The 26,501-nt window shown below is 40.5% G+C and overlaps 2 protein-coding genes across 3 annotated transcripts in view; one reads left to right on the forward strand and one right to left on the reverse strand.

Annotated features, from left to right (window-relative positions):
* Positions 1-3,821: 3,821 nt before the first annotated feature.
* nkx2.4b (NK2 homeobox 4b) lies at positions 3,822-6,499 on the forward strand (the record flags this gene model as incomplete). 2 transcript variants are annotated; one of them, XM_080490068.1, is made up of 3 exons in its annotated part: positions 4,007-4,166; positions 4,311-4,523; positions 5,329-6,499. In XM_080490068.1, 3 exons carry the CDS (start codon positions 4,007-4,009, stop codon positions 5,991-5,993), a joined length of 1,038 nt encoding a protein of 345 aa, XP_080346194.1. In that variant the 3' UTR covers positions 5,994-6,499. The 2 variants fall into 2 exon arrangements, with proteins under 2 accessions (XP_080346195.1, XP_080346194.1); XM_080490069.1 differs by having other exon boundaries at positions 3,822-4,523; positions 5,329-6,487.
* A 2,375-nt stretch (positions 6,500-8,874) lies between these two features.
* xrn2 (5'-3' exoribonuclease 2) overlaps positions 8,875-26,501 on the reverse strand; it is a 49,223-nt gene continuing 31,596 nt past the window's right edge. The window contains exons 27-31 of the mRNA XM_080490378.1: positions 26,280-26,408; positions 24,904-25,022; positions 13,956-14,016; positions 11,182-11,464; positions 8,875-10,011 (exon numbers count right to left, since the gene is read on the reverse strand). Coding sequence (XP_080346504.1) covers positions 9,946-10,011; positions 11,182-11,464; positions 13,956-14,016; positions 24,904-25,022; positions 26,280-26,408 — 658 coding nt within the window. The 3' untranslated portion in view covers positions 8,875-9,945. The remainder of the gene's footprint in view (positions 10,012-11,181; positions 11,465-13,955; positions 14,017-24,903; positions 25,023-26,279; positions 26,409-26,501) is intronic.

A 26,501-nucleotide genomic window follows, 5' to 3' on the forward strand; every position in this document is an offset into this window, starting at 1 on the left:
ATATAATAACAGTAATGCATCTTTGAAAACTTCAGGGAGTCTGCAGCTTCTTTTGAGGGTCAAATAACATCATATATAAACTTATAAAGTCTCTTATAGGTCATAATAAACTAAAAAAAGAATTAAATGTGTTCTTAAAGGGCGAAAAATAATCATTTTAAGCTGATCCTCAACAAGTATTCCTGCAATAGAATCAATAAGTTCCCTGCAGGAGCCGCATCCCCCAGTGTTTTTGTTTATGTTTGTTTTGCTGATGTCACTCGTGGGGTTGTCACGTGGGTGTTTCCGGTGGGGCTTTACGTTCACCTGTGCTGCAGGCAGAGGAGAAGGAGGAGGGGCAGAGGTGGGATCGCGTATTTTTGTTGACCGTAAATCTGCATGAGCGCATATTCGAATAGTCGTAACGTCCTAATTTAGACTTGGTTGAGAAAGAGACGTTTTTTTCTGCCTGACGATCCAAATAAACCGGAACAAGTGGCGCGTTTCTGTGGAACGAGTCAGAATTCCACCTTCAGCCTCTCAGGGACTTTTTATTTTTTTGGTTAAAAGTTACAACATTCATATTCATGTATTTTAGAATAGATTTGAAATACTTGATCGATAGAAATTCTGGAATTTCATTGTTGTTGTTTTTTTACCTTTTTATGATCAAGCTGAAACACTTCAGAGCTCCTTGTGTGGATTTGAAGCCTCTTTTAAGTCTTAATAAACTAAAAGAAAAAGATTTAAATTCTCCCTTCAAGGGCGAAAAATCATTTTAAGCTGAAAGTGAAGAAGTACACATGAAATATATTCAATTCAGTTTATTTTCATGTATTTTATTGAATTTTTCTTATTTGTGGAGACGCACAAGCAGTGTAAACTGGAGAATAAATAAATATTATGTGAGTAAAATATGAAAATAACTTTACTCATAAATCAAAAAAGTACTTTTAAGCTCATTATATTAAAGCAGAGACGCAGTATTTCTAAATTTACACATTTAACCCACATTCAAGTTTGGATATATCAAATTAAAATCATCCTATCTATATGATTTTCTTGATTAAAAGCAGTTGAAAGTTTCACAGCAGCTGGAAAACATCTGCAGCAGGTTACCTGTCTCTCTGCTTCCAGCCGGGGTGCGACGCTCCAGAGGCGGCCGCAGCTCCTCATCCTGCCCCGGTGCCTCCACCGGTTCCCCGGTCCCGCTCCCGTCCCGCTCCGGTCCCGCTCCGGTCCCCCGGTGCCCCCCCGGTCCTCTCCGGTCCCTGACCGGAGAGCCGCAGCCGAGCCTCGCACGCGGAAAAAAAAGGGTCCACAGAGAGCACGTGCAGTGACGTGAGGTGCAGGTCAGCAGGTGATTGGCTCAGTGCGGCGCCGCGCGCGGAAAGGTGGGCGGGAAAAAACAGAAGTTTTTAGATCTTAGAGGAAGAATAATGTGAACTTCTTCAATTAAAGAAAAAGAAACCAAACACCTCAAGATATCAAGATATTAATTATTACAGGAAAGGTCACATTCAGAGACATAAATCTATTTATTCAGCTCATCTGGTTTCTATTATATTTACTATTTGCTTATTATTTATTGATAATTCAAGAAAATATAGAAAAATCTGAAAAAATGCTTGGAAACATTTGTAATTATTTTGGATAGATAGATAGATAGATAGATAGATAGATAGATAGATAGATAGATATTCCTTTATTTCTCCCACAATGGAGATGTTGGTATTAGAGCAGTCAGTAAATACATAAGATAAGTATAAAGTTAGATTAACAGTAAATGATAAAACAACAATGAGTAAATATATCAGACATTGACTGTGACATTATTTACAGTCCTACAAGAATTAAAGGTGCAGTGTGTGAATTATACCTTTAGACTCAACAGGATTATATGAAAACAACAGAAAACATGCAAATAAATGGACCCAAATTATAATTATTAATTTTGTTGACACACGTTTTTGCGAAATAATAATTTGGGGATTAAAAAAAAGGTAATTTATTGAACGACAAACGTTGTAAAGTGTCCCGTTACTCTACTTTCTAACCCGAAACAGGCAAAACAAGTGATTCACATCATATTCAAGTCGATTAAGGGACAAATAATGATTCGATTTGGACTTTTTCACTCACAGAGAGCTCAGATAATCTCATTTATAATAGAGGATGTATGTCAGATGGATTCCAGTCGAGTTTGCTGCCAAATTGTGATTAAAAAGTGAAGTAAATATGACTTCAGCAGCTGAAAGTCAAGCAGCCATCACACTGATTTAAATGAGAGCAACAAACAAAACATGCGGACTCTTGAAGGAAACTGAAAATTAGACGATTTGTCTCATTAACAGATTCAATGTTTTTCATCGACCTTAGATACATTAAAAAACTTTTTAAAAGAAGTTTTAGGTTCAGAATTAAACGTTAGAAATGTAATTTAAAGCTAAATAAACCCTTAAAGTTGATCATAAATAGTTTTCGAAACATTTGTGTTTCAATACTTTGAATAATGAATGACTGTGCTTATAATATCTTGTCAATAATAATTTTTAAGAGTGTTTTAATGATCGTAAATCGATCATGAAATATTAAAGGCAGTTTACAAATGCTAAAAATCGGTTTTAGGTCATAATCAAAGAAGCATCAGGAGTTTGAAACTGGATTTAAGATTAAATAATCCGCCTAAAGTTAATTATAAAAGAGAAGTGAGTGGTTACAGTATTTTTTAGAACTATTGAAATGCTGTGAAACTGTCAGTGCATGAAATCCGTCATTGTTCATGTTTAAAGGTTTTTAGTGGGAATAATAAAACTAAAAAAGAGCAGATTTAAAAATTCTAATAGATCATTGAACTGAGGCCGATTGTTTTAATTCTGTATAAATTCTACGGGACGATTTAATATTGTGCATGAGACACATTGTTACCATCATCTTTATGTCTGTTTACATTTATATGGACCTGAAACACATAGTTGTTATAAAACTAAAACGCAGTTATCTCATAATAAAACAAAGCACGAGATCGCAGGGAATCCTTTGGACATCAATAAGATATTTCAGTATTTTGAAATGACATTTTTAATCTTTGAGGAGACCGATTGTATTTTTAATTGTCTCAATGCATGATTAAATATAGTTTATACGTCATCGTCACATATTAAAAGGTCAAAATGAAGCAAAAACAAGAGTTTAAAGGTGATTTAAGCGTAAAAACCTAAATTAAGTTCATTATAAATCTCTGCTGAGAGCAATGAAAGGTTCCAAACGACATTTAAACTGAGCATAAATATGAATATTAATAATAATAACATTTTTGTATAAATGTGCATGAGATGCTTTGGTTTTCTGGTTTAAATCATCTTAATAATGAGTTTTAACGGATTAGAAAATATTTCAAATAGTTAAAAAGAAAGTCAATGTTACAGTCACAAATAAGTTTGAAAGGCTGTTTTGTGTCCCATTAAAACAAAATCACCTCGACAGAGTGGATCCAAGTCTCTGAACAATGCGTAAAAATGTGCCATTAGTGACCTTAAACGAATCCGAATGAAAACGTTTTGGAGACATTCAGCATCAAAATGACATGTCGGAGAGACTTAAAGCTGCTCCGTCGAGTGTAATATGATAATATGAGAGACTGATCTCTGCGCGCTAATGCGCGTTAAACGTGCGTAATCGTGCGTAAAAGCGGAGGTGAGGCGTGTTTGGAGGAATTTGACTCACGCAAGCAAACAGCAGCTGCAGGAAGCAGAGTCCAAACCACTTTCTCTGCTCACCTCTCATGTCAACTGCCATTGTTGTCTGCGGTGTCCGCGTCGCTCCGCCCCTCCGTGCGGGTCCTGCGGGATAAGGGCAACTGGTCTCCTCCTGCGGCCGATCAGCTGGACTTCTTCCCAGCGACGCGCAACAAGCAGGAAGCCGTCGGGAGGGAGGGGGACGCAGGCACAGAGCCGCCCGGAGACACCCACACCCACTCATCCACCCGGCGGCGGCGGCGGAGGGCGCACGGTGGGGTGGCCGCACCATGTCCTTGAGCCCAAAGCACTCCACCCCCTTCTCAGTCACAGACATCTTGAGCCCCATGGAGGACAGCTACCGCAGGTTCGGAGGGATGGATCACGCGGCGGGGAGCCTCGGAGCCTCCCCGCTGGGCGCCTACCGGCAACCGCAGGTCTCCCAGCCCGGTATGCAGCACCACCCGCAGCAGCAGGCGCCGCAGCCGCAGCAGCACCAGCCGCCTCACCTCCACCACCATCACCACCACCACCACCACCACCACCTGTCCTCATCCTCCTCTTCATCTTCATCCTCCTCCTCCTCTTCCTCAGCCTCGGCAGCAGCAGCAGCGGCCGCCGCGGCCGCGCTGGGTCCCGGGGGCCCGTACCACGTGTCCCACGGGGTGCCGCAGTTCTCCGGGGCCGTCGGCGGCTTCTGCAACGGCGGCATCGGCAACGTGGGAGACCTGCCGTCCTACCAGGACACCGTGCGGAGCGGCGGGGCGGCGGCGTGGTACGGGAACCCGGAGCCGCGATACCCGACCAGTAAGAGACAAATTTACTGCCGTTAAAGTGAAATTTAATCCGATTATATTCCCTCAACATGACAACATTAATGTGGAAATTTAAAGATTAAATCCGTCCAAGAAAAACTTTGTCAAAACTTCATTTATTGATTCTATTCGAATAAAACTTCGTTAAAAAAGCATTTCGTTTAAATAATGAGGCAAATCGGATAGTGACTGAAGAATCCAGAATATTTTTAAACGGTTTTCTAAATTTACTGTTTTTACAAGTTTAACGGAAAAATAACAGTCACTCAAAATAACTTCAATATGAATCAATACATTTTGTAAAAGCTGGTTGTGCCCCTGGTGATGAATCCAAAAATGACAACTTGTCACATTTGTTTGTTCATTTAAATTTCAACGTGTCTAAAATTTAAATAAACTATAATATACTTAAAGAAAAGTCTTGTTGACTCTCCTTAGTGACCGTAAACCTGTAGAATGTATTGAGTTAATTCTGATAAACTAAACATAGACACCGTAACAACAGGAAATCAATTAAATAACTAATTACAGTTGAATCAGACGCTCTAATAATCTAATCTATTTGGTTTGCAATATTTATTTAGATTTATTTGGGGTTTTAAACATCTTAAATCAATGGAAACGGATACTTTTGAAATGTACTTAAAGGATTTGGATCATTAATTAGTATTGTTTGCTTAAACTTATTTGTAATTTTACAGATTGACGTTTTCAAAGGCAGTAAACAGATTTTATTTATAAAACACATCGCTACTCGGTTTCAGTTAAATTGTGTTTTTGATGATTGTGTGTCAAAGTTTCCAGATTCATGGGCCCGTCGGGCGGGATGAACATGCCCGGGATGATGGGCGGTCTGTCCGGGATGGACCCCGCCGCCAAGTCCATGGTGTCGCTGCACGCGGCGGCACCTCGCCGGAAGCGGCGCGTGCTCTTCTCGCAGGCGCAGGTGTACGAGCTGGAGCGACGCTTCAAGCAGCAGAAGTACCTGTCGGCCCCGGAGCGCGAGCACCTGGCGGGCCTCATCCACCTCACCCCGAACCAGGTCAAGATCTGGTTCCAGAACCACCGCTACAAGCTGAAGCGGCAGGCCAAGGACAAGGTGGCGCAGCAGCTGCAGCAGGACGGAGGAGGGGGAGGAGGTCTATGCGTAAACTCCCGCAGAGGGTCCTCCGTGTCCCCGGTCCTCTCCAAGAACGGTAAAGGCTGCCGGACCGACACCGGCGGGACGCGGCAGAGCGGCGTGGTGGAGGGTCTCACGGGAGCCCCGCAGCAGGTCCCGCAGCCCCCGCAGCCTCAGCAGCAGGTGAACCAGCTGTCATCCACCGAGGACCTGGAGGATTTATCCCCCAGCCCGCCGCTCGGACTGCACAGTCACATCAACATGACGCAGACGGACGCGGCGCTCATCGAGTACACCAACAGCATGATCGGCTCCAATTTACTGTACGGGAGGACTTGGTAGGATGAGGAGGAGGAGGAGGAGGAAGAGGAGCTTTGCCTGATGGATTTTTCTCTTTTTTAAAAATTCGGACACGAGCGCGGGACTCGTGGTCGTTTCCATCCGTCCGTGCGTAAAAAGTCCGGGTTCCTTTACGCACGGCAGGGACTCAAAAGACACTCGGTGGTTTTGAGCAATAAATGAAACTGTATCTGAACCCGACTGAATGTCGATGATGATGTATTTTCTCCAGTTATTGAAAGAGATATTTGTTAAGTTTTATTTGTCGTTTTGTTCATTTTTTTTTGTAAACGACACACGCGGCTGCTGCTTTTAATGCTCACATTCTAATTTAAGGAGGAAACTTTTTCCTCCTTCACCTCCAAGACAAACTAAATTATTTCAGGTTTAAAATAATGAAATCACTGAAATTAAGCTCCGTTTTCACCGAGAGCGACTCACTGATTCTCTTTGTTACCGCTGATTTTTATTTCTTTATTGAATAAATGAGATTTTCATTTTGGACACTTTTTTCCCTCCATTTCTCCTCCGCTCGATCCTGACGCACAGAAATCCTTCATTTCTTTGATAATCGGGGCATTAATTCCAGCTGCAGTTAATCTCGGATCAACAGCAACATGGATTAGAATTAGAGATTAAAATACATTGCGTATCTCAAAAAAAAAATCCGAATTTAACCGGATTTTCTGACTTTCAATGAATGTTTTTTTTCCCCCGACAGTAGATTAATGCACATTTAATATACATGAATTAAAGACATTTCTAATTAATTAAATATTTAATAAATTGCAACTTTGGTGGAACAAACTCCGTTTCTAAAACTAGAAGTGAAGATGTAATTTAACATGTTGATCTCGGTTTTATTTGACTCCTTTTCGAACTTTCTCGATTGGAAACTGTTCATTCCGGATTTATGTTGTTTCACAGTTTTGAACCGTTTCAACAACTAAACGAACTTTTAAAACTTATCAAAAGTGAATGAAAACTATTTCTTTGTTGTTTTTTTTGTTTAAAAAAAAAAAAAAAATAACAGTAAAACAAAGTAAATCTGGAGATTTCTTTTCCAAAATCGAAATTATAGGTACATTTTTGTATTTCTCGTCATTTTTGCACGTTTGTTTTTGTTTTTTTTGTGAATTCTAAAGTTAATTTCCGTTTCCTATCACCTTAAACAACTCCAAGGAGTGAATCTCCAACTATTCAAGTGCTTATAAATCATTTCATTTGTTCATTATCCACCCAAAAGTAACATCTAATAAACAAATAAACATTAAAATCATTTTGAAGAATTTAACTCTGGGATCAATAAATTCTTTCTCTTCTATTGTTCCAGATAATTTCCGAGTTAATCCAGTTTGTTCAGTGGAGTTACTGTAACTCATAATTCGGAGTGAATCTCTGGATTAGATTTGTTCCAGATTGATTTATAATTCAGCATAAACAACATCGATCCAACATTTCACCTCATTTTTTACAGTGGAGAAATAGGAGTCAATCGCAGGCTGAGGTTGAAAATATTTCACCTTTTCAAAAACTGCAGTTCTGTGACAATGACAGTAGCTCATCTAAATGTATCTGCAGATATTTTCAGCTCGAACTCCACAATAGTTTGTATCTCGTCTCAAGTTTTCAGGAAATCTTCAGGGAATTTAAAACAAACAAGAGAACTTTGTTCCACTTTTTGAATCGGAGCAAGAGTCAAAAGTTTGACAAATATTTTGCCAATTTCACTTTGTTTTTTTGTTTTCTATTTGTGAATCCTATAAAGCACAGGCCTCTGCATTCATCAATGTTTCAGATTATTTGGTGACTTTTTTAAAGGCTTTGCAGCCTGATAATCCCCCAAAAAACATTTGGAATTTACCACATCATGTATTTTGAATCTTAAAATGCTCCAGGATTTATGTTTTTAATACACGAGAACTCGTTTTCAACTCGAACTGGATCAAAGCGGTCCCTTTGATCTCATTTTAATTCTTTATTCATCAACTCTTTCAATTTTTGTGACAAAATCCAGAAACGTTATGTTTTTGGGGCCTTTTGAAAATAGTTTGCAAACAAAACCAACTTATTTCAGACAATTTAAAATGATGTTAGTTGAACCTTCCAGCAGGAGTAACAATTAAAATCCAAATGGTGATTGTGTTTTGGTAGTTTGATCTGCGGGAGTTTTACTTAAAATGCACAAAGACAAATAAATACAAATTTAGCTCGTTATTTTAAAGAATTTACCAGAAATTACAATATTTTTCATCTTTCAAACCATAAATGAGGCCCCAATGCAAAACAAAAACACAAATGTAATTTATTTCAATGATTTATTTTGTGTGTAAAAACTGAAGCAATAGAAAAAAAAAAGTGAAATTCAGCTGTTTTTAATCTGTTTTTAGTTTCGAAATATGAATTTTGGGTGAAATTGAAAGTTTTGTGAAATTTTGCAGATTCAGCAAAACTCTTATACCAAACATGTTAATGTTTCATTCTGTGAGATAATCCAGTGTAATCTGGTAAAAATAGACACGTTTCTATTTGTTTTTAAAGTTCAACACCACTGATCATTTTTTTCACTTCAGTCAATCCTGCTTAATAAAACCTTTTAACTCTTATTAACTATAATCCAACACTGTAAAATGTAGTTTTTAGATTTTGACGGAATATTTACTAATGAATTAATCCGACAAAAATTCAAAATTTTTCTTTTTTTGAAATTGTAAGAATTTAAAACCTGATATATAAAGTCAGTTTAATTTCCATACGTTACATTTGTCTGAAAGCCTGGATTCTATTTTCCAATTCTTCCCCCAGATTATTTCCTATAACAAAAAAAAAAAGAAAAAAAGAAAAAAAGAAAAAAAATCTGAACCAAAATCTTTTTCTTTTTTTTGCCAGTAACTGAATTTTTTACAAATTTTAATGACATTTAATTGCTTTGTGGCAATTCGTGAAAATATTGAAAATATTCTTAAATATGTGGTTATATAGTTTTTTTGTATCCCATTTGAAATTTCTTTAAAATTTTATTCCAAAACTACAAAAGCACAACTTATTCCACCTTTAGTCTTCTGCTCAGGATGTTGAAACACATTGACCATATAACTATAATGTCGTACTTTTAAACATTTAATGAGGCTTCGAAAAACTTCAGTGAAAACATGTTGTGAGAAAATCTAAAATCACATTTATAAAAAAATCTTTAGATTCTATATCTTTATATGAGTGTTTCAATTTTAAAGGGAACAACTTCTCTTTACTGTTTAAAGCTATAAAACCTCAAAACTAGTTTAAGAATGTGAATTAATTCAACATTAAGTCACATTTTATTAGATAACCGTTGGGTTTTACCTTAAATACACAACTTGAAGATATTTGTTCCAACACAAAAACAACTCTCGCTTTTTCTTGAGGATCTTGAAATAAGATATTTTAATGAGAAGCAACGACAATAATCCTAATTTCCAGTTGATCTAAATCTTCATGCATCTGAGATTTCTACTTTTAAACGGCTCATTCAGCTCCCAAAACACTGGATTTAACAAAAGCTTCACATCACTGACCGTTTTATGAGAAAATCCCGTGACATTTATTAAAAATGGAATTTTACATGTAAATTTCAGTCAAATTCAAGACAAAAATGAGTTTTTTGTTGTTTATTTTTGCTGGATTTTCTAAAAAGTCAAATGAATTGGAGGGAATAACCCCCTCCCCCCCTCCCTCCGGTCACTCAAACTGACAGGAGATCTTCCTCATAAAAATCACCAACTACACATCGTTTTGCATTTTCTTAAGTAGCGAAACAAAATAAAAGAAGAAATTCATTGTACACTGAAGACAATAAATTGAAAAAAACAAACAAAACAAAACCAAAAAAAAAGAACTAAATGTTGCCGTGGCGACGACGACTTGGTTCCCGTAAAAACAAGTTGTGTTTATTTTTTTCTGTCCGGCGCCTCCGACTTCACTTCCAGGTGTAGCGGCGGGACGGAGGAGGGGGGGGGTAGCCGCCCCGACCAGAGCTGTAGCCCTGCAACACACACACACACACACACACACACACACACACACACACACACACACACACACACACACACACACACACACACACACACACACACACACACACACACACACACACACACACACGGACTTTAACAGATTCATAATAAACCTGAAACACTTTATTCAGTCCGAGGAAACAAACTGAAAAACCTTTTTTATTCTTATTTTAACCACATTTAGTTTTTTTTGGTCTCTAACAAGTTTAATGAATCAGAACTTCTGATGTTTACTGCAGAACTGGACTAAACTCTGCATCGTTTACTGGATCATCATCAGTTTGTTTTCTGACCCTCAAACGACTTATAAAAAGTGAAAGTTCTCTTTGTGATACTTTAAACACTTTTAGTGACACAAAACCAACAAATCCGCACTGATGGCCTTCAGAAGTTAGAAGATAAATAATAATAATAATAATAAGTTGTAGCCTGAGAGAATGGTGGAATCAAACTCTCAGTAGAAACACGGCTCTTTACTTCTTCCCTCCCGTTCCCAGTAGAACTCTGGCGTCGTGGCGCCGAGGCTGAAGGTTTTTCTTTTGTTTAAACTATTCGGGTCGTTTCAACAGGAGACTTCCTCAGATCAGTTAATCCGCCCGCCTCTCCTCGGAGCCACAATCCTCCGACCGGCTGAATCCTGAAGCTTTTTAAATTAAACGTTTCATTATAACACGACAACTTCCTACAAAACACTTTCAAATTAAAAAAGTAGAAAGGTCAAACTTTTGACGATAAAATCAGATTATTTTAAGTGATTAAGTTAAGCAACAGACGAAAGTATTAAAATTGTATAAGATTGTTGAGATTCTGCACAATTTAACCAACATCAGCAGGATGAGAATCAAGTTATAAACTGATCAAATCATGTGGGATTTGATTAGTTATTTGATTTTAGGATGTGAGGTTCTGAGAATATGGAACTATAGAATTTGAAAAGTTGATTTGACAAAAAGTTAAAAGAATGAAAACAGTTTTCGTGACTCGTTATCGACCAATCAGAAGCCTCCTTTGTGTTTGTGGAGTTTCTGCCTGGAAACAGTTTTTAAACTCAAAGTGGGTGAAAGTTGGGCTCTTGGCCAGACGGAGGATTAGGCTCCGCCCACAGCCGCTCTGCAGGAAGTCAGATAGAGAGACCTTACCTGCTGTTGTTGTTGTTGTTGTTGTTGTTGTTGTCCCCGGTTGTCGCGGCGGTCAGGCCAGTTGTCTCTGCGCTGGTCGAAGCGCTGCTGGTAGCTGCTCCCGGCTGGCCCCTCCCCCCCCCGGGGGTCCCGGCTCTGGTTCTGCATGTAGGCGGTCTGCTGCGACTGTGCGGCCCGGTCCCAGCCGTGACCTCCGGCCCGGAACGGCTGCGGCTGCTGCTGCTGCTGCTGCTGCTGCTGCTGCGGCTGCTGCGGCTGCTGCGGCTGCTGCTGCTGCTGCTGCCTGGAGACACGGCGGCGGCCGTCAGGCTCCGAGGAAAACATGGAGCTTCGACTGAAACGCGGCTGAACGCTGAAGCTCGACATCTTCAGAGTCCAAACTGTCCCACCGTCACCCTCTCCTCTTAAAAAAACTCGTTCTCCGGACGGCTTCAACTTTCTTTTCATCACAACCAAACTATTGTGTTCCTGGACTCGAGTGAAGACGATGGGAAAGAAAAAGGTTTTGAAATCTGTTCTGTGAATTAAGTTGGTATTTCATCAGTTCATGAAACTTCTGAACATCGAACAAGCAGAAGCTTCTGTACTGAACTGCTGACGACTCAAAATAAAAGTTTCTACGTTAGAATAAAACGGAGGGCTGAATCATCGCCCCCCCAGAAATAAGATTTTTATTGATTTTCGATCACATTTAGGAGCGAACTCATTCCCACGGAGCTTAAAGGCCAAACGACGACACGAAGCTCCAGATCTTCAGCTACTCCGCTTCCTGTTCAGCAGCTTTTCATGATTTTCACCTTCTTCACTTTCTTCAAATCAGATTTTTGATTTAATATCTTCTGTGTTTCATGACAAACCTTGAAAACTTTTCATTTATTCCTTAATGACGGGTTAATAAATGAAACTAACTTGGTAAACTTGCGGCGGTTGGGACGTATGGAGACGCGAGCGGGTTTGTTTTTTTTTTGATCCCGATCTGAAGTGGGTTCCTAAAACCCCCATGGACCGGCGTTTACCGAGGGATCGGCGGTCAAAGGGAAGAAAGCGTCTCGTCCTCCAACACGAGGGCCAGAGGAAGTGAAATGAAGCATATTCACATATGTTCAGAGGGACGGCCAGCGAGTCCATCCTGATATTAAAGTCTCTTCTGAGAGCCGCAGCTTCAGCCGCGTCCCTCATTACTGAACCATGTCACACTCCGGCCAGCGGCCGACTTAACCGACCGCTGGAATCCGTAATCCCCCCACTCACTCACTCTCTCTCTCTCTCCCTCCCTCGCTCGTCCCGAGGAGTTAAAGAAACTGTTTTCAGTCGCCACTAATAACCACTGACCCGAGCTGACACGCCGCCACAATGGGCCGGGACGGAGATGAACCACAGAAACCTGATTAGGACTTTGGAGAGGAGAGAAGCCGCCATCAATAGCCGGTCTGTGCGGGTTCGCCGGCGGCGGCACGGGGAACGCCGCCGGCCGCCGACCGGCATTAGTGATGCCTCATTAAGTTGCACAAACCTCCTCGACAGAAATTTGTTTTCCAGTGACGGGAGAGAATTTTTAATTTGGCGGCGGCAGTGAAAAGAGGGAAGGAAGAGAAGGCAGAGTGAGAGGCTGCGAGTTCGATTCCCAGCAGCTCCACCAACCAACCAACCAACCAACCGCAGCGCCACTGTGCTCGAGTACCAAACAAAACCAACCAAGTCTGACAACATTGAAACCCTCTAGAATACAGATTATTTACTTCATTTAAAAGCACTTCTCAGTTTATTTTAATTTTTCATGATAGTTTGGAGTTTTAAAAGCTTTTATTATGACAGCTTCTTGTACTTTTTGTAGATTTTTGAAGAGAAGACTAGAAGTTCTTGTGACTAAAGACTGAATCTTTTCAAGTATTAGTTTTTACCAACTTGTACGCACATTTTTCAACATAAGAAACCTAAAATTTCCTTTTTAAAACATTTCAATACAGGCTATTAGAATCTAGATACTTTTAAGAGGTTTTTCCAGCCACATTAAGGTATTTCAGGATTTTTGGAAGCATTTTAAAGTTTTTAATACTTTTACTCGCTTTTAGAAAAACTTTAGGCAACGTGCCAGTTTTTATACATTTTAAATCATCTAATTTTGAGGGTTTTCCTCTGTTTTTCTTCCACTTATTAAATCAAGGTTATTTGACGACACTGATTATTTGAAATCTTTCAGTTCTGAGACTGAAGAATTTACAGAAGGTCACAGATTCTATTTCTTTTGGAGAAGTTCAGAAATGTGACACATTCCAAAGGAGTCTCATTGGTTTTATATTTAGGTTTACAATAAATCTGTTTATCAGAGACTTTGTATAAAAAGTTTTACAGATTTTAGGGTTTATAAATTTGCTATTTTGAGGAAAAGATTTTTCCTCAAGACTTTTTAAAGTAGGCCATGGCATTTTAAACTTATTTTTAATTTTAAGAAGCAGGTCATTGAATGTAAACTTGTAAAGGACAGGTTTGCCATCAAACATGAGGCCCGTGGTCCCAAAGCAGGCCTCAACAGGCTCCAATCCTGGGACTGAATGCGTCTGTAAGTGAAATGTGTTCGACACTCCTGCTTTAACATTTGCTGATAAAGTGATTTTTTCTTTTCTTTGAATAAAGACGATAAACGATAATAAATGATCAAATGAAGATGTCAGAGCTTCACATGTACACGGTTGTTTGTAACTTTGCTCAGGTGACAAACAAACAACCACTAACTTGACGGTAATTCTGGGCTTTGCTGGCAGCGGTGGACTCACCTCTGATACTGAGGCTGGGCGAAGGAGGGCGCCGGCCCCAACAAGCTCTGCTGTCTGGAATCTGCAGGAAACAAAAGGCACAGAAACGAGCGGCTCAGCAAAGTCCGGAGTCTGAGACTTTAAGCACACGTGTAAAAATCTAATCATGATCAGTCTCCTTTTAGTAAACCGACACAGAAACCCCTCTGGTTTTCGTGTCGGTTTAAAAGCCACAAACGTGAAGGTCTGACATTAAACGCAGAAGCTAAACGACAGAGTTTAACCTCAAAAACAAAAACACACCTATAGCAATATTTTCTGTTATGGACACAGAAGGAATCAGTTTGTCACGATAGAATTAAGATTTTACAAAGTCGGGGCTGTGGAGGTGGTGGAGGGGAGGCTGAGGACGAGGAGGAGGCGGGGGGGTTGTCAGGCGAGGAGCGCCGCATTTGCATTTTTTGTTCAGAAAATGAAATAAGCATTCAGCCGGCAGTATTGTGGACGCCTCAAGTACCCTGGCTCCATCGCTGCAGGCCCTTCACAAAGACACACTTAAAGAAGGAGGAAAAAAAAAAGAAAAAAAAAAAAAAAGCTTCTTCCAGATTTGCTGTTGCCACGGCGATGACCAGCTGCGAATCGCAGGCTTGTTTGTTTGTCGGGGCGGGCCGGCTGAGTGGCCGAGCCTCGGGGTGGGTGAAGGGTGCCGGGGAAAAGAGAGCACGTTTACCAAACCTGGGCGGAGTTTATTCGACAAAAAAAAAAAAAGAAAAAAGAAAAAAAGAAGAGTAGCAGAGAAGTGATTTCACCGACGCTCTCGATCTCGGACTGATGTGTGCGGATATTCGATCGGGCCTGACAGCGTTTTCATCACATCTAAGATGAGCGTCACATTAAGTTCCACCTTACTCTGCCTTTCAAAGGCCATAATGTTTAAGAGGGTTCAGTTTACTCAAACATTCATTTAGCGGTGGAAGTGGAGCTTCTCTGAACTCCACTGAAATGAGTTCGGGGAGTCACGACACTGTAAAACATTGTTCTTACTGTCCATCTACTGAGCGTGTGCAGAAGAACGGTTTACAGAGAGAGTGGGAGCGTTTTCAAAAAGTTGCTCCTTCAGTGGCTCTGAGCAGCGTCGCGTGAACGAAGTCCCAACAAGCAACAAAAGTTTTTCATTTTCACTTTACGTCGCCGTGCCAACGGAGCCTAAAAGTGCTAATTTACATTTCATTTGACATCTGTGATCATTCTGTGAGCTTACTACTAAAACACACTTATCTCCTTATCCGTCTTTAGAAAAGTAGCAATAATGTTTTTTTACACTTCTGATTAAAAATGAAGGTGAACAAAACTAAAAGTAATGTTTTCACCTTAAGTTGAGCCGTTTCTTTATGAATGGGGCGACACTAACATTTCTGGGCACATTTCATAGCAGGCTTCAACAAACACTTAATAACTTAGACGACTGAAGTACTTTTGATAATACACACTAAAGCCACTTCATTAGGTACACTTGCACACTACAGTATAATCTGAAAGGTATTCATAAAGGCAGAGGGCTTCATTTTCGAGGAAGTACTTCTCAATGATCTTGAATTTCACTGCATCATTTCAGATGTTTCTAATATTCAGCTTAACGTTTTCTTAGTTGACCAGTCGATACTGTTACGCATACACCCAAATGGTGTGATGAAGGAGGAGGAGATTGTACATCTCAATCAAGTCCCCTGTGGTGTTCCTCAAGGATCTATTCGTGTGATGAACATCGACATGCGGCACCGCGCTCAGACAAAACAACCGTTTCCCCGGTAACACGGCCCCGACCCTGTGAAGTCGACCAATATTCTGAGATCCTACCAATCCGTCAGCAGTACCAGACTAACGGCCACATTTCAACACAAACAGGAAAATAATCTAATTAATCTCCAAGCAGATATACTGTATGAGGAGAAACTGTGATTTACTAGTAAGTACGACATAACGGTCATACATCTACGGTTTTAGCACATTTAGGCCTCGTTTACACATTTTCAACTGAGAACGGAAAACGTTTGTGTTTTGCATGTTTGTTTATTTGACAACGGTCCTCGGAGTTGCTAAAAACGTCTCCCAAAGCAGAACTTTTTGAAAATGCTCAGACTCCATGGAAATGGGGGAGACGCAACTTTTTGAAAACTCTGACTCGGTGGAAAAGACGGAGACGCAACTTTTCTTAAACGCTGCTACTGTGCACTAGTTACGTAGTAACTAGTTCCTCTGCACACGTTCAGTAGCTGGACAATAAGAACACTATTTCCTCCAGAGGGTCATGACTCCCCGTCCACATCCTCCTGGGACTGGGTAGTTTTATTTTGACAGTCATCTGTCCACTAGAATGTCCGTGTACTCCCATTGTTAATGTTTATAGCGTATTGTTCTCTGCTGCATGTGCGTGCGTGCGTGTGTGCGTGTGTGCGTGTGTGCGTGTGCGTGTGCGTGTGCGTGTGCGTGTGCGTGTGTGTGTGTGTGTGTGTGTGTGTGTGTGTGTGTGTGTGTGGCTTCATTACAGAAGCAACCAACTTGAGGCTGTCATGCCAACTGTATTGCTTTGACCATTGACCGTAAACGCGAAACTTTTCCGAAACGAAAACACAAAAGAACCTACGCGTTTTCACTTGAGGTTCTAATAAATGAAGGAAGAATGAAGCCACTGTTCTTGTAGCGTTTAAGTGCAGAGGAACCGTTTGTTCAGTGAAGTAAAGGGAGGATGTAGAAGTGGTTTCACCTCCTTGGGAATCTGCTAAATATTCGTGTTCAAGCCCGTCACACTGCACAACATGAGCTCAAAGGTTGTATCAGATTTCAAAATTAAATGATGCTATTTTCCCAGACAGTTAACACAAAATAATAATTTAGTTGATTGAATACAAAACCAATTGGATCTCAAATTAAATCGATGAGATTTTGGGGTTCTCAATCCAGTTAGACCATTTCATAATTGATATAAATCCCAGTGTGAGGAGGAGAAATCATGAGTCCTAAATGAAGCACTTCAACAACAAATGGATAAAAAAAAAACAAAAAAAAATAGATATAATCTGCATCAGCAGATAAATTAAAGCAAAGTCAAGTGGGAAATACTGCGTCTGTGCTCTGCTGACCAGCGCAAGAAGCAGTAAAACACACAATTAGCAGCCAGCAGGCGGACTGCTGTCGGGACATTATCATTTTGTTTTTGTCATTCAGTTTTCATGTTTGATTATCTCCTCCGCCAACAAACTTTAAGTGGACCACCCAGTCGGGCTCCAATTATAACTCCACAACGCCGCGGTCGTCTTTTTCTCATCACCGGCGACGGCTCAAAGGAGGGAATTACAAGTGGACACCTGTCAATCTCCTTAATTAACAATGATCTGAAAGTGTATAGACCTCCAGTCTGCGACGGACAAGAGCCAACAAAGGATTACGCTCGAAATCCTTAAAACACGCTGCGTCCACTGTATTAACGCCGGGATTACAACAGCGCTAAACAACTAAACGTCTCCCTCCACCTCTTTTTTCAATTAGTTCAGCGACTATTTGACTCAGATCCCGTCCAGCCGGCTCGGCTCACATAACAGAGGCAGGACAGTAACTTTTCTATCTGTGGCACAAAAGCGGGACGAGCCCACAAAAAGACTTGGGCAGCCTCTCCTTATGCTGCTGCTTCACAAGCCGAGAATTAAAGGCCAAAAAAGACTTGCTGCTGTCGACAGCTGGTTTAAATTAGAACCAAGCGACCAGGAATGGTGCGCTTTTGATGGAAAAATGCTAGAATAATTCATCTTATTCTCAACTCTTTCTTCAAATCAAATTGTTTCACAGTCCTGAACATAAACCTCATGAAAACATCGCGTGTGAAAACGGACAATGAAAAGAAGCAAAAAATGCAAGAGAGAAGACAACAATTGGATGGCATTTTGTCTAAAACTCAGAGTAATTCCCTTCCATCTCATGCAGAAGGCTCAGTTTTTTTCATTTATGCAGCTTAATAAATAAACGTATCAGCCTCTCCTCTGCCTGCTGCTTCATAAATCGAGAAATAAAACCTTGAAAGACGAGAGATGCAGCTGGTTTGAATGAGAAATGAGGAATCGCAAGGACGGGAATTGTCAGTCTTACACGAAAACATGTACGAAAATGCTAATGATTTGACATCGTGTACAAATAGATTTTAATCTGTAACGCCACAATAAAAGACCTTTAGTTGTCTCTACTCCTGTTTTTCCAGAAATAATATCAAGGAACACTACCTCAACAAGGAGGGCTGATTAAAGAGACGTATTAAAAGACATGAGCATGTAACTGTGAGACGTGTCTACTACTAAAACTGCTCACATTGGACTGGTAATAAGTCCATCAATCCATCTTGTACACTTGTGGGGTGGGAAAGTTGATGCCGGTTGATTTTGACTGAGGTGACAATCCTGGAGTCTTCAGTCCATCACACACACAGACGATCACATTCACACCTCCGGGCAGTTTAAACTCAACAAATAAACTCAAACACATATTTGGGATTGTGACAAGAAAACTGCCCACAGTGAGAACAAACTCCTCATAGGTTCACAGTGAAGTGAGCGCTCTAACCGATAAATGCCATTTTCTGATAAATAAATAAAGCTCTGCTTACACAAAGTATTCAAGTGAAAACACAAAACCTCCGTTGCGTTTTGAGTTTCTGTTCACACAACGGAGCTCTGAGCCACTGAAAATGCTGGTTTTTGAGAACTGCTCCAAAGGTGGAGCTTTTTCGATACACTCCCAATCCATCTCTGTGTAAACGAGAAGAACACAACGTTCTTGAAATGCTGCTACTGCTCATGTGCACCACGGTGCGTAGTAACTAGCAGTTGTGCACATGCTCAGTAGAGACAATCAGACCAATGTTTCCTCCAGAGTGTCGTGACTCCCAGTCCATATTCTCCCCTGACTTGGTAGTTTAATAGTTAACAGTCACTGTGATAATCCAACTTGGTCGTCTGTCCACTAGAATGTCTCTGTATCTGTACTCCCATTGTTAATGTTTAGAGCGTATTGCTCTCTACACGTGTGTGTGTGTGTGTGTGTTCGTGTGCATTACAAAACAAACCGCGCCAACACTTGGCCCAACAAGCTAACGTCTTTTCCAGCGTTTCAAAACGATTGCGATGTAAACAAAAAACTTAAAATGCAAAAACGTTGTGTAAACGGGGACCAAGTGTCAGATTTCTATTCCTTTATCATTGTATTTGCCGATGATGTGACTTTAAGTGATTTAAAGATGTGTTCTTTGCTGTAGATTTTCTTTAAGTTCCTCAAAAGTGTCAAATGTGTGAAATAGTTCAAAGTAATTATTGGTTTTATATATTATATAGCGCTTCTCTGGAGCCTCAAAGACGCTTTACACTGTATTATTCATTCACTTCGTACTCGATGGTGGTAAACTACAGATAACTGCACCATCAGCCCCTCTGACCACCACCAACCACTCACTCTTGCGCTGCATTTGGGGTTCAGTGTCTTGCCCAAGGACACTTTGGCATGTCGGCAGGCAGAGATGGGAATTGAACCTGCAACCTTCCGATTGGGAGACGACTGCGCTACCAGCTGAGCCATGACGCCCCAATTGAGTTTCAAAATATTGCAACAGTATGGAATAGAGGAAACTTTAAGGGATTTTAAAAGGGTTGCATTTCTACACTTCAGACAATTTTAGGTTCAAAAGAAAAGACTTAAGCTCAACAGATTATAAACATATTTGTTGTTCTAGACTGAATTCAGTTCATGAGCCTCAATTTTAGCAACACATCAGTGGATTTCATTCTAAACTTGTAGGATGATGGTCAGCTTTGTGAAGCGGGCATCAGCCGAAATGACTCCAACTTCACTGTTTTCTGGCTTTACTTCAAGGTAAAACTCACATGCATGTGTGCTGTTTAAGGTTGGAGACAAAAAGCTCATTCTGTTCACTGAATCTACAGCAATAGGTCTCATAAATGCACTTGTTCAGACTGGCAGCCCCCAGGTTTTGGTTTAAGAGTCACAATTTAACAACCAGAGTCAAGAAAAAAGCACATATGACAATTATTTACCTTCCAAGTGAATAAGATGAAGGAGGCTGTTGTCATTGCTGAGATCGACACTGAATAATAGTTCTGTGCACGAGGGAAAATCCAACAGCTTTTCTGTAGGTTTCGATCCGTTTGAAAAACATTCCCTCAAGGTTCAGCTTTTAATTAAAGTTCAATACCAACTAGAGAGTGACCACATTTGAAAAGTAGAGCTTTTTCACAAAACACTTTTCAAATGATTAATATATCAATGAAATGGTTGTTTTTTTTTTGTTGACTTTGGCTCACAGGATGTTTTCAGTGCACAAGTAATAAAGTTGTGGCAAAAAAAATTTGCAGTGGCTTGATGGAAACATCTCGGGAGGATATTCCTCAAAGAAGCACCGATACCGCTGAGGCCGCATGAATTTAGTGACTTCTTGTTGGTCCAGTCGGTGGATTTGCCCGCGTGAAGCAGCTATTATGTGGAGTTGTTACTCTGAAGTGGCGGGGGGAGCTTGGAGGCTTATCAGTCGCTGTGGCTGTTGGATCAAAACCGTTACTTTTGCTGGCCCTGGTTAAAATTCGGTGTCACCGTGTGTCAAGACAATAATGGCCACCAGCAGAGACTCCCTGGGCCGGTTATTAGCTGCCAGCTGGTCTGGCCGCGGTGCACAAAGCCCCACAGTGCGTTTCAGAGGCGGCGTGTTGACACATCACCGCAGGAGGTAGCAGCGCCGTCAAAAGGGGGAAGTTAACTTTGGTTTCAACCCACTTCAGAGCGCATCACACAGCCAATCAAACAGGATCCTCCCGGATGCTTTTATCACGGGAGGGGGGGGTCAGGCAATGGGCTACTGTGTCCAGCAAAGCCACTCCAAAGTCTCATTACTGGCTCTGGTCTCACACAACACTAATCAGCCACCAACCCCCCCCACTCACACACACACTGACACAGGGAAGAAAAAAAAAAAAAGCAACACACACAGACGCACAATAGGGCAGAAAAGCAGCAAAGCCTCCAGTGATTACTGGCCGAGCAGAGGATTGGCCCTGAGAAAGTGTTATCTGGACAAAAGCAAGCCTCCGGCCTACTGCAGCAGAATGAGGCCTACTTGTGCAGATAATCACATTCCAGGATATTTCAGTTGGTCAATAAGAAGTCCATTCATTGATTTTTTAAATTGAATAACCATAAAGTCAATTTATAGAGATGTGGCAATATGAAAATTGGTCATGGGCATAGATGATTGTGGTTATGAGCAGAGGAGAGACAGATTATAGGGCATTTCTAAAACACATAAGTGTTTTTTTTTTTTTTATTTGCTAAAAAAACACACGGAAATGTTTTAATGACTACAAAAGACTTTAGATATTCAATGGTTACAAGCATCAATTCTTAACCTTGAGGCCACCATTGCCAGTGCAAGTGCAAACCCCAGATTAGGCTCAAATACCTGTAATTGGACACCAGCAGGCTTAGAAAAGGGCTACGAGGTGGCGTCGCGGTTCACACTTTCATCTCACAGTGAAACTATCTCGAGTTCAAGCTGAGCATTGGGGGACTTTCTGCATATTCTCCTGGTAATCTCATTTCTTCCCTCTCCATTTTTTTAAAGCACATTTCTTCAGAATAGCAGACAAGCCAACACTGAGACCCGAGCTTAGATATCGGTGATGCTGCCATTAGCCTCACAGTCAGGAAACAAGCATAATGCAACAGCAAGAGGAGTTTATGGGCAGAAGGTTTCATTGAAAGTGGCTTTATGTCATTGTTAATTTGTTAATTTCATTGATTAAATCTATGTCAAAAAATATCAGTCAACGGACCTTCTTCACGGACGAAGACTTAAGAACTAAATAAAAAGTAAGACATGAAAACAAACCCTGTGACGAAATAGAACTGACACTTCAGTCAACGAATCAAAACGAGACGAACATGTTAGGGCAGGATGAACGGACGAGAGAGCCAATCAGAGCTGCTCTCATTGCGGGACAAGTAGTGAAGCCAGCCAGTCAGAGGAAAATCTTAGAGGGTGGATTGATCTATGTGAAAACAGCTGAGACTTTATTTTAAAGATTCCACATCAGTTAAATCGTGAACATTATTTTTAGTTGTGTAAAGTTGCAGTCTTAGTTACACAGCTTTGCTTGATTCCAGTTTACTTTACGTTGGCTCGTTAAGCACTAGAAGAAAGTTTGTTGCCGTGCAGACGGTCAGAGCACTGGCATGTCCACTCAAGATTAAATCGGGCTGCATGTGGCTCCTGAACTGAAATGTGTTTGACACCCCTGTAGGGATGAGTACTGAGTTCTGTATACTTTTATAGGTACTGACCGAAGGGAATACTTCTAATCTGAGGAAGCACCTGGTTGAGCCCAAGAGTTTTCTCAAGGCTGAAGAGTGAACAATTTTGGACAGCCTCAGATCTACTATAATAATTGTTTCAGAGGGGAAAGGAATGGGAGGACGTAGGGCTGGGTTTTAATTTGATCATTATTAAGAAAAAAACACTGCGTAGCTGAAGTTAAGGAAGTGAAGAAATTTGTGAAACAACTGCGACGTTACAGCACAAACAGTTGGATATTGTTTTGATATATTTGTTAAAGTTTATATATTGAGAAATAAATGAGTTAAATTGAAAAATGTTGAGATTTTATTACAAACACGTGAAACATTTATGAGCACGTAAACACACAAAAGTACTGAAAACTGGTACTGTTGAGTACCGGTAACGATTCCCAGGTACCGGGTATCAGTAACATATCGGTTCCAATGTGAAAGGTTCCCATCCCTACTACCCCGGGGTTAGAACGTTTTAAATTTGGACTGGATGCAGGGAGTTGCAAGATTTCTCCACAAATGTAATCACTTATAGAACAATTGGCGAAGTGCTGCTGCATCAGCAGCAATGTTCTTCCATATCATCCTCCTAGTTTTGACAAAAAAAAACAAACAAACAAACTCTTCATCACTTCAGTTCATGTTAGACGATATTTGTGTGGGATCATGAATTACAGTGGTCAAACAGTTTCGATGATTAAATTATCATGCATCATCTTGTTTTAAGATAAAAATGGACACCTTACCGAGGTCTATTATTTCAGGAAAATCCCACAAAAATAGTATGATAAAAAAAAAAAAAGATTTTAGCATTTTGATGATGACACATTTTGGCTGCAGGCACTTGAAATGATGTAATAAAATCACCCTGAGCTGAAGTGGTGCAATGATTCTCTTTCATTACAATAACAGTTCCTCAACAGACGATGGAAATACAATCCAGAGCCTGGAGATATTATTAAAAAAAAAGAAAAAAGAAAAAGAAAGAAAATGTCCTGGTCCACTAATTGGCAAGTTTAACACCAAGAACGAGCGGCAGAGGCCAGGGGAGGTGCTGCTGCGATCCGGAGGATCCAAAAGCCCCCATTTGCATCAAGTGCCACCAGAATAGCTGCGACTCCCCCGCATGCCATCAGTGGGCAGATGAGATTATTCATCAACTTGCAAATTGGCACATCAAAGTCAGACTGGAGGAGAGCTGGCAGAGGACCGTGGGGCCAGGGCCGAGCAGAGGCCGTGATCAGGAGCCGGGAGAGAGGTTCTGCCCCCGTGTGTGACGAGGTGTCAGGAATAAAGGGGAACCGTTCAATCGCGTAACATAATTATCCGTGTCTCCGTTTGGCAAAAGACTGAAAATCTTAGGGAAGGGCTCAGAATATCAGTTCTGGAAAGGAAAAGACTCACTGATGAAGAGATGAATTGAAAAACAAACAAATAAAAATCAATAAGAATTTTTATGTTTTCTCTGTTTGAAATTGATCAGATTTGGTTATTTTAGGTTTTAGAAAAGATAAAGTAACATGAAGAGGACAACTTTTTACTCTCTTCCATCACTTCGACAAAACGCTGATCAATCTGTTCAAACCACCACCCTTCCATCGCTTCAAACATTCATCCATCTTTCAGTTTATTTACACATGCACTAATTCACGCCTTCAGATACGCCTCATTTTATCCAAACAAACCCTTCAATTATGCAAAAATCCATCCATCGATCTCTCCACTCATTTTTACTCCGTTGATTTATAGTGTGATAGAAAGTTCACTGTTAAAATGTGTGACCCAGTGTTTGTGCCATCTTTTTTAATTGTGTTTCATTCTGTGCTATTCAGCTATCATACAGCATATCACATATATCAAGTGGGTAAAAAAGTATATTATAAACCTGGTGCACGTGCATCTTTCATAGAGAAGACTGAGGTAAAAGAGTGTAAAAGAGCAGTGGTCAAACTGAAGTGTCTGACATTCAGCTGAAAATGTTTCCAGTCATCTCCACTAAAGATCTAATTGAAAGCAAAAGGAGCAGTAAATCGTCGTTGGGAACAAAAGTCGAATCATCCAGTATTTCAGTCTCTTAACACTCTTCTTATGGGAACATTTTGCCTATTTGGAATCGCTCTTGTGTACAATTCAATTCAACTTTATTTATATCGCACCCCATACAGGAGTCATTTCTAGGTGCTTTTAAAAAAAAGAGAAACCTAACAAATCATCACATTAAAGATTCACAATGCCCAAGCTTTTCATGCAGTATCACGTAGAGCAAGGTCACTATGAATAGCAGCGATAAGGAGAATAAGAACAAAACGCAAGGAAAAATATTTCTGGTGTGAATAGAGCTGGAATTCTGGGATCGTCCCTTTTCTGTGCAAACGGGCATCGTTTTCACGACGTTGCTGTGTCGCCATGAAACCTTACTGAGACGAAAACGATGCGTTTTCACTTGAAACGTCGTGTATCAACATCTGCGGTATAAGACACCTTTTTCAAGGACCTTTGGATGGGTCTGGAGGGCTCAATGTCTGCCTGGGTTCTAACATAGATCCAAACAGGTGTGAGGATAAAAGTGTCTTACGTTGGTAAGGCTGGTGACCCCCACCGTGTGGAGAACGGTAGCTCCCATGGTGATAGTTGCCCGGCGGTGGCGCCTTGCTGTACTGTCCCTGACCGGACTGGTTTCTGTTCATATTGTGACTGAAAAGGAGACAAAAAGTCAGGTTGTGAAAACAGAACGTCCATCTGCTGCCATCATTGAGACATTTGTAGATGTGTGTTTCTTATTCCAACACTTCCACTGAGGCAACCTCATTCAATTGACATATATGTTATTGTGTTCTAGAGTGGCTTACCTTTTCTTTGTTGAAGTCATTGAACATGCACTGACCATAAAGGCATTCAGTTTAATTAAGCATCTGCATAAATTTCCACACTGCTTAGTATGCAGCGTGTGTATCACGTTGGCATAAATAAACACACAGATGTATAAAGTTTCTGTAGGTTTGACCAGAACAGTTTATTCACATACACATCCTGTAGTAAATTGATTTATTTACTGTGGTTTAAGAGTGAAAAGAGTTGAAAAATCATTATAAAAAACCACATGCATTCTAGACTCTGAACCGACTGCATTTTAATTAAAGGAAACGTCATTAATGTGTTACAAACTGTAGGTTCACGTGTCTTACCTCACAATGAACCTAACACACACTCCTTGTCTGCTCAATGCTGATACTTATTTATAATCAAGCAGAAATCCTTCTTTTTAGACATTATTTCAGTGTTTTTCCTGTTCACCATCCTCCCAACACCTGCCCGTTTGGCCCCTTCAAGGCAAATAACTGCCTAAATCACTGAATTAACCACATAGTTAAACAGGGGGAGAAAAAAATGAATTCATTGCATTTCTACAAATCCGTGCATAATTAATTCTCCAACACGCTAGAGTCGGACCCAGCCAGATGTTCAATTATTCACATTTCCTTAATGATAATATCAATGTGTGGAGCAGAGAGCCGAGATCATAATTAAGGATGGCTGGTTAATGGGGAGCGTTTGTGTTGTGATACAAACATTTAAACATGTTGATTTTATTTTAAGAATACTGTACTGAGTCACTGCAAAAGCAGCAGCCGTTGTTTAACGCTATGTAAGTATATCATCATGTAATACGAGACTCTTTAGCTGCGGGACTGAATGTTTCTTCCTGTTAATTAAACCACTTAAGAGAAGAAACTGTAACCTGCTGGGAATCATTTTGGAAAATCTGCACATACAGATTTCAATCAGGTTCCAGCAAATGCTCCAAAAATTTTAATAGTTGTCTGCCAGTGTTAATCTGTCTCCAGTCAAGGCAAACCGAGTAATCTAGCAGTTCTTGTCCAAATAATCCACAACAAAAGAGAAGCAAATCTTTCTTAATCTTTGAGAACAGGGCCTAATGTACGTGCTCACCCCAGAGCCCTGAATCCAGATTGGTCCAGATGAGCCTGCTGCCTGTTGGGATTGAAGCCCAGCTGGGGCCTCCAGGGTTCCCTGTTGGATCTCTCCCAGTCGCCTGGCTTCAACACCTTCGGTGGCATCCTGAGTTAAAGACAAGAATTAAAAGACAGCAAAGTTAAAGTTACCCCACAAGAAAAAAATCTTTTTTAAAATCTAATTCCAAAAAAGGTCTCA

Source organism: Lipophrys pholis (assembly GCF_963383615.2).
Source record: "Lipophrys pholis genome assembly, chromosome: 21".
NCBI classification, from domain to species: domain Eukaryota; kingdom Metazoa; phylum Chordata; class Actinopteri; order Blenniiformes; family Blenniidae; genus Lipophrys; species Lipophrys pholis.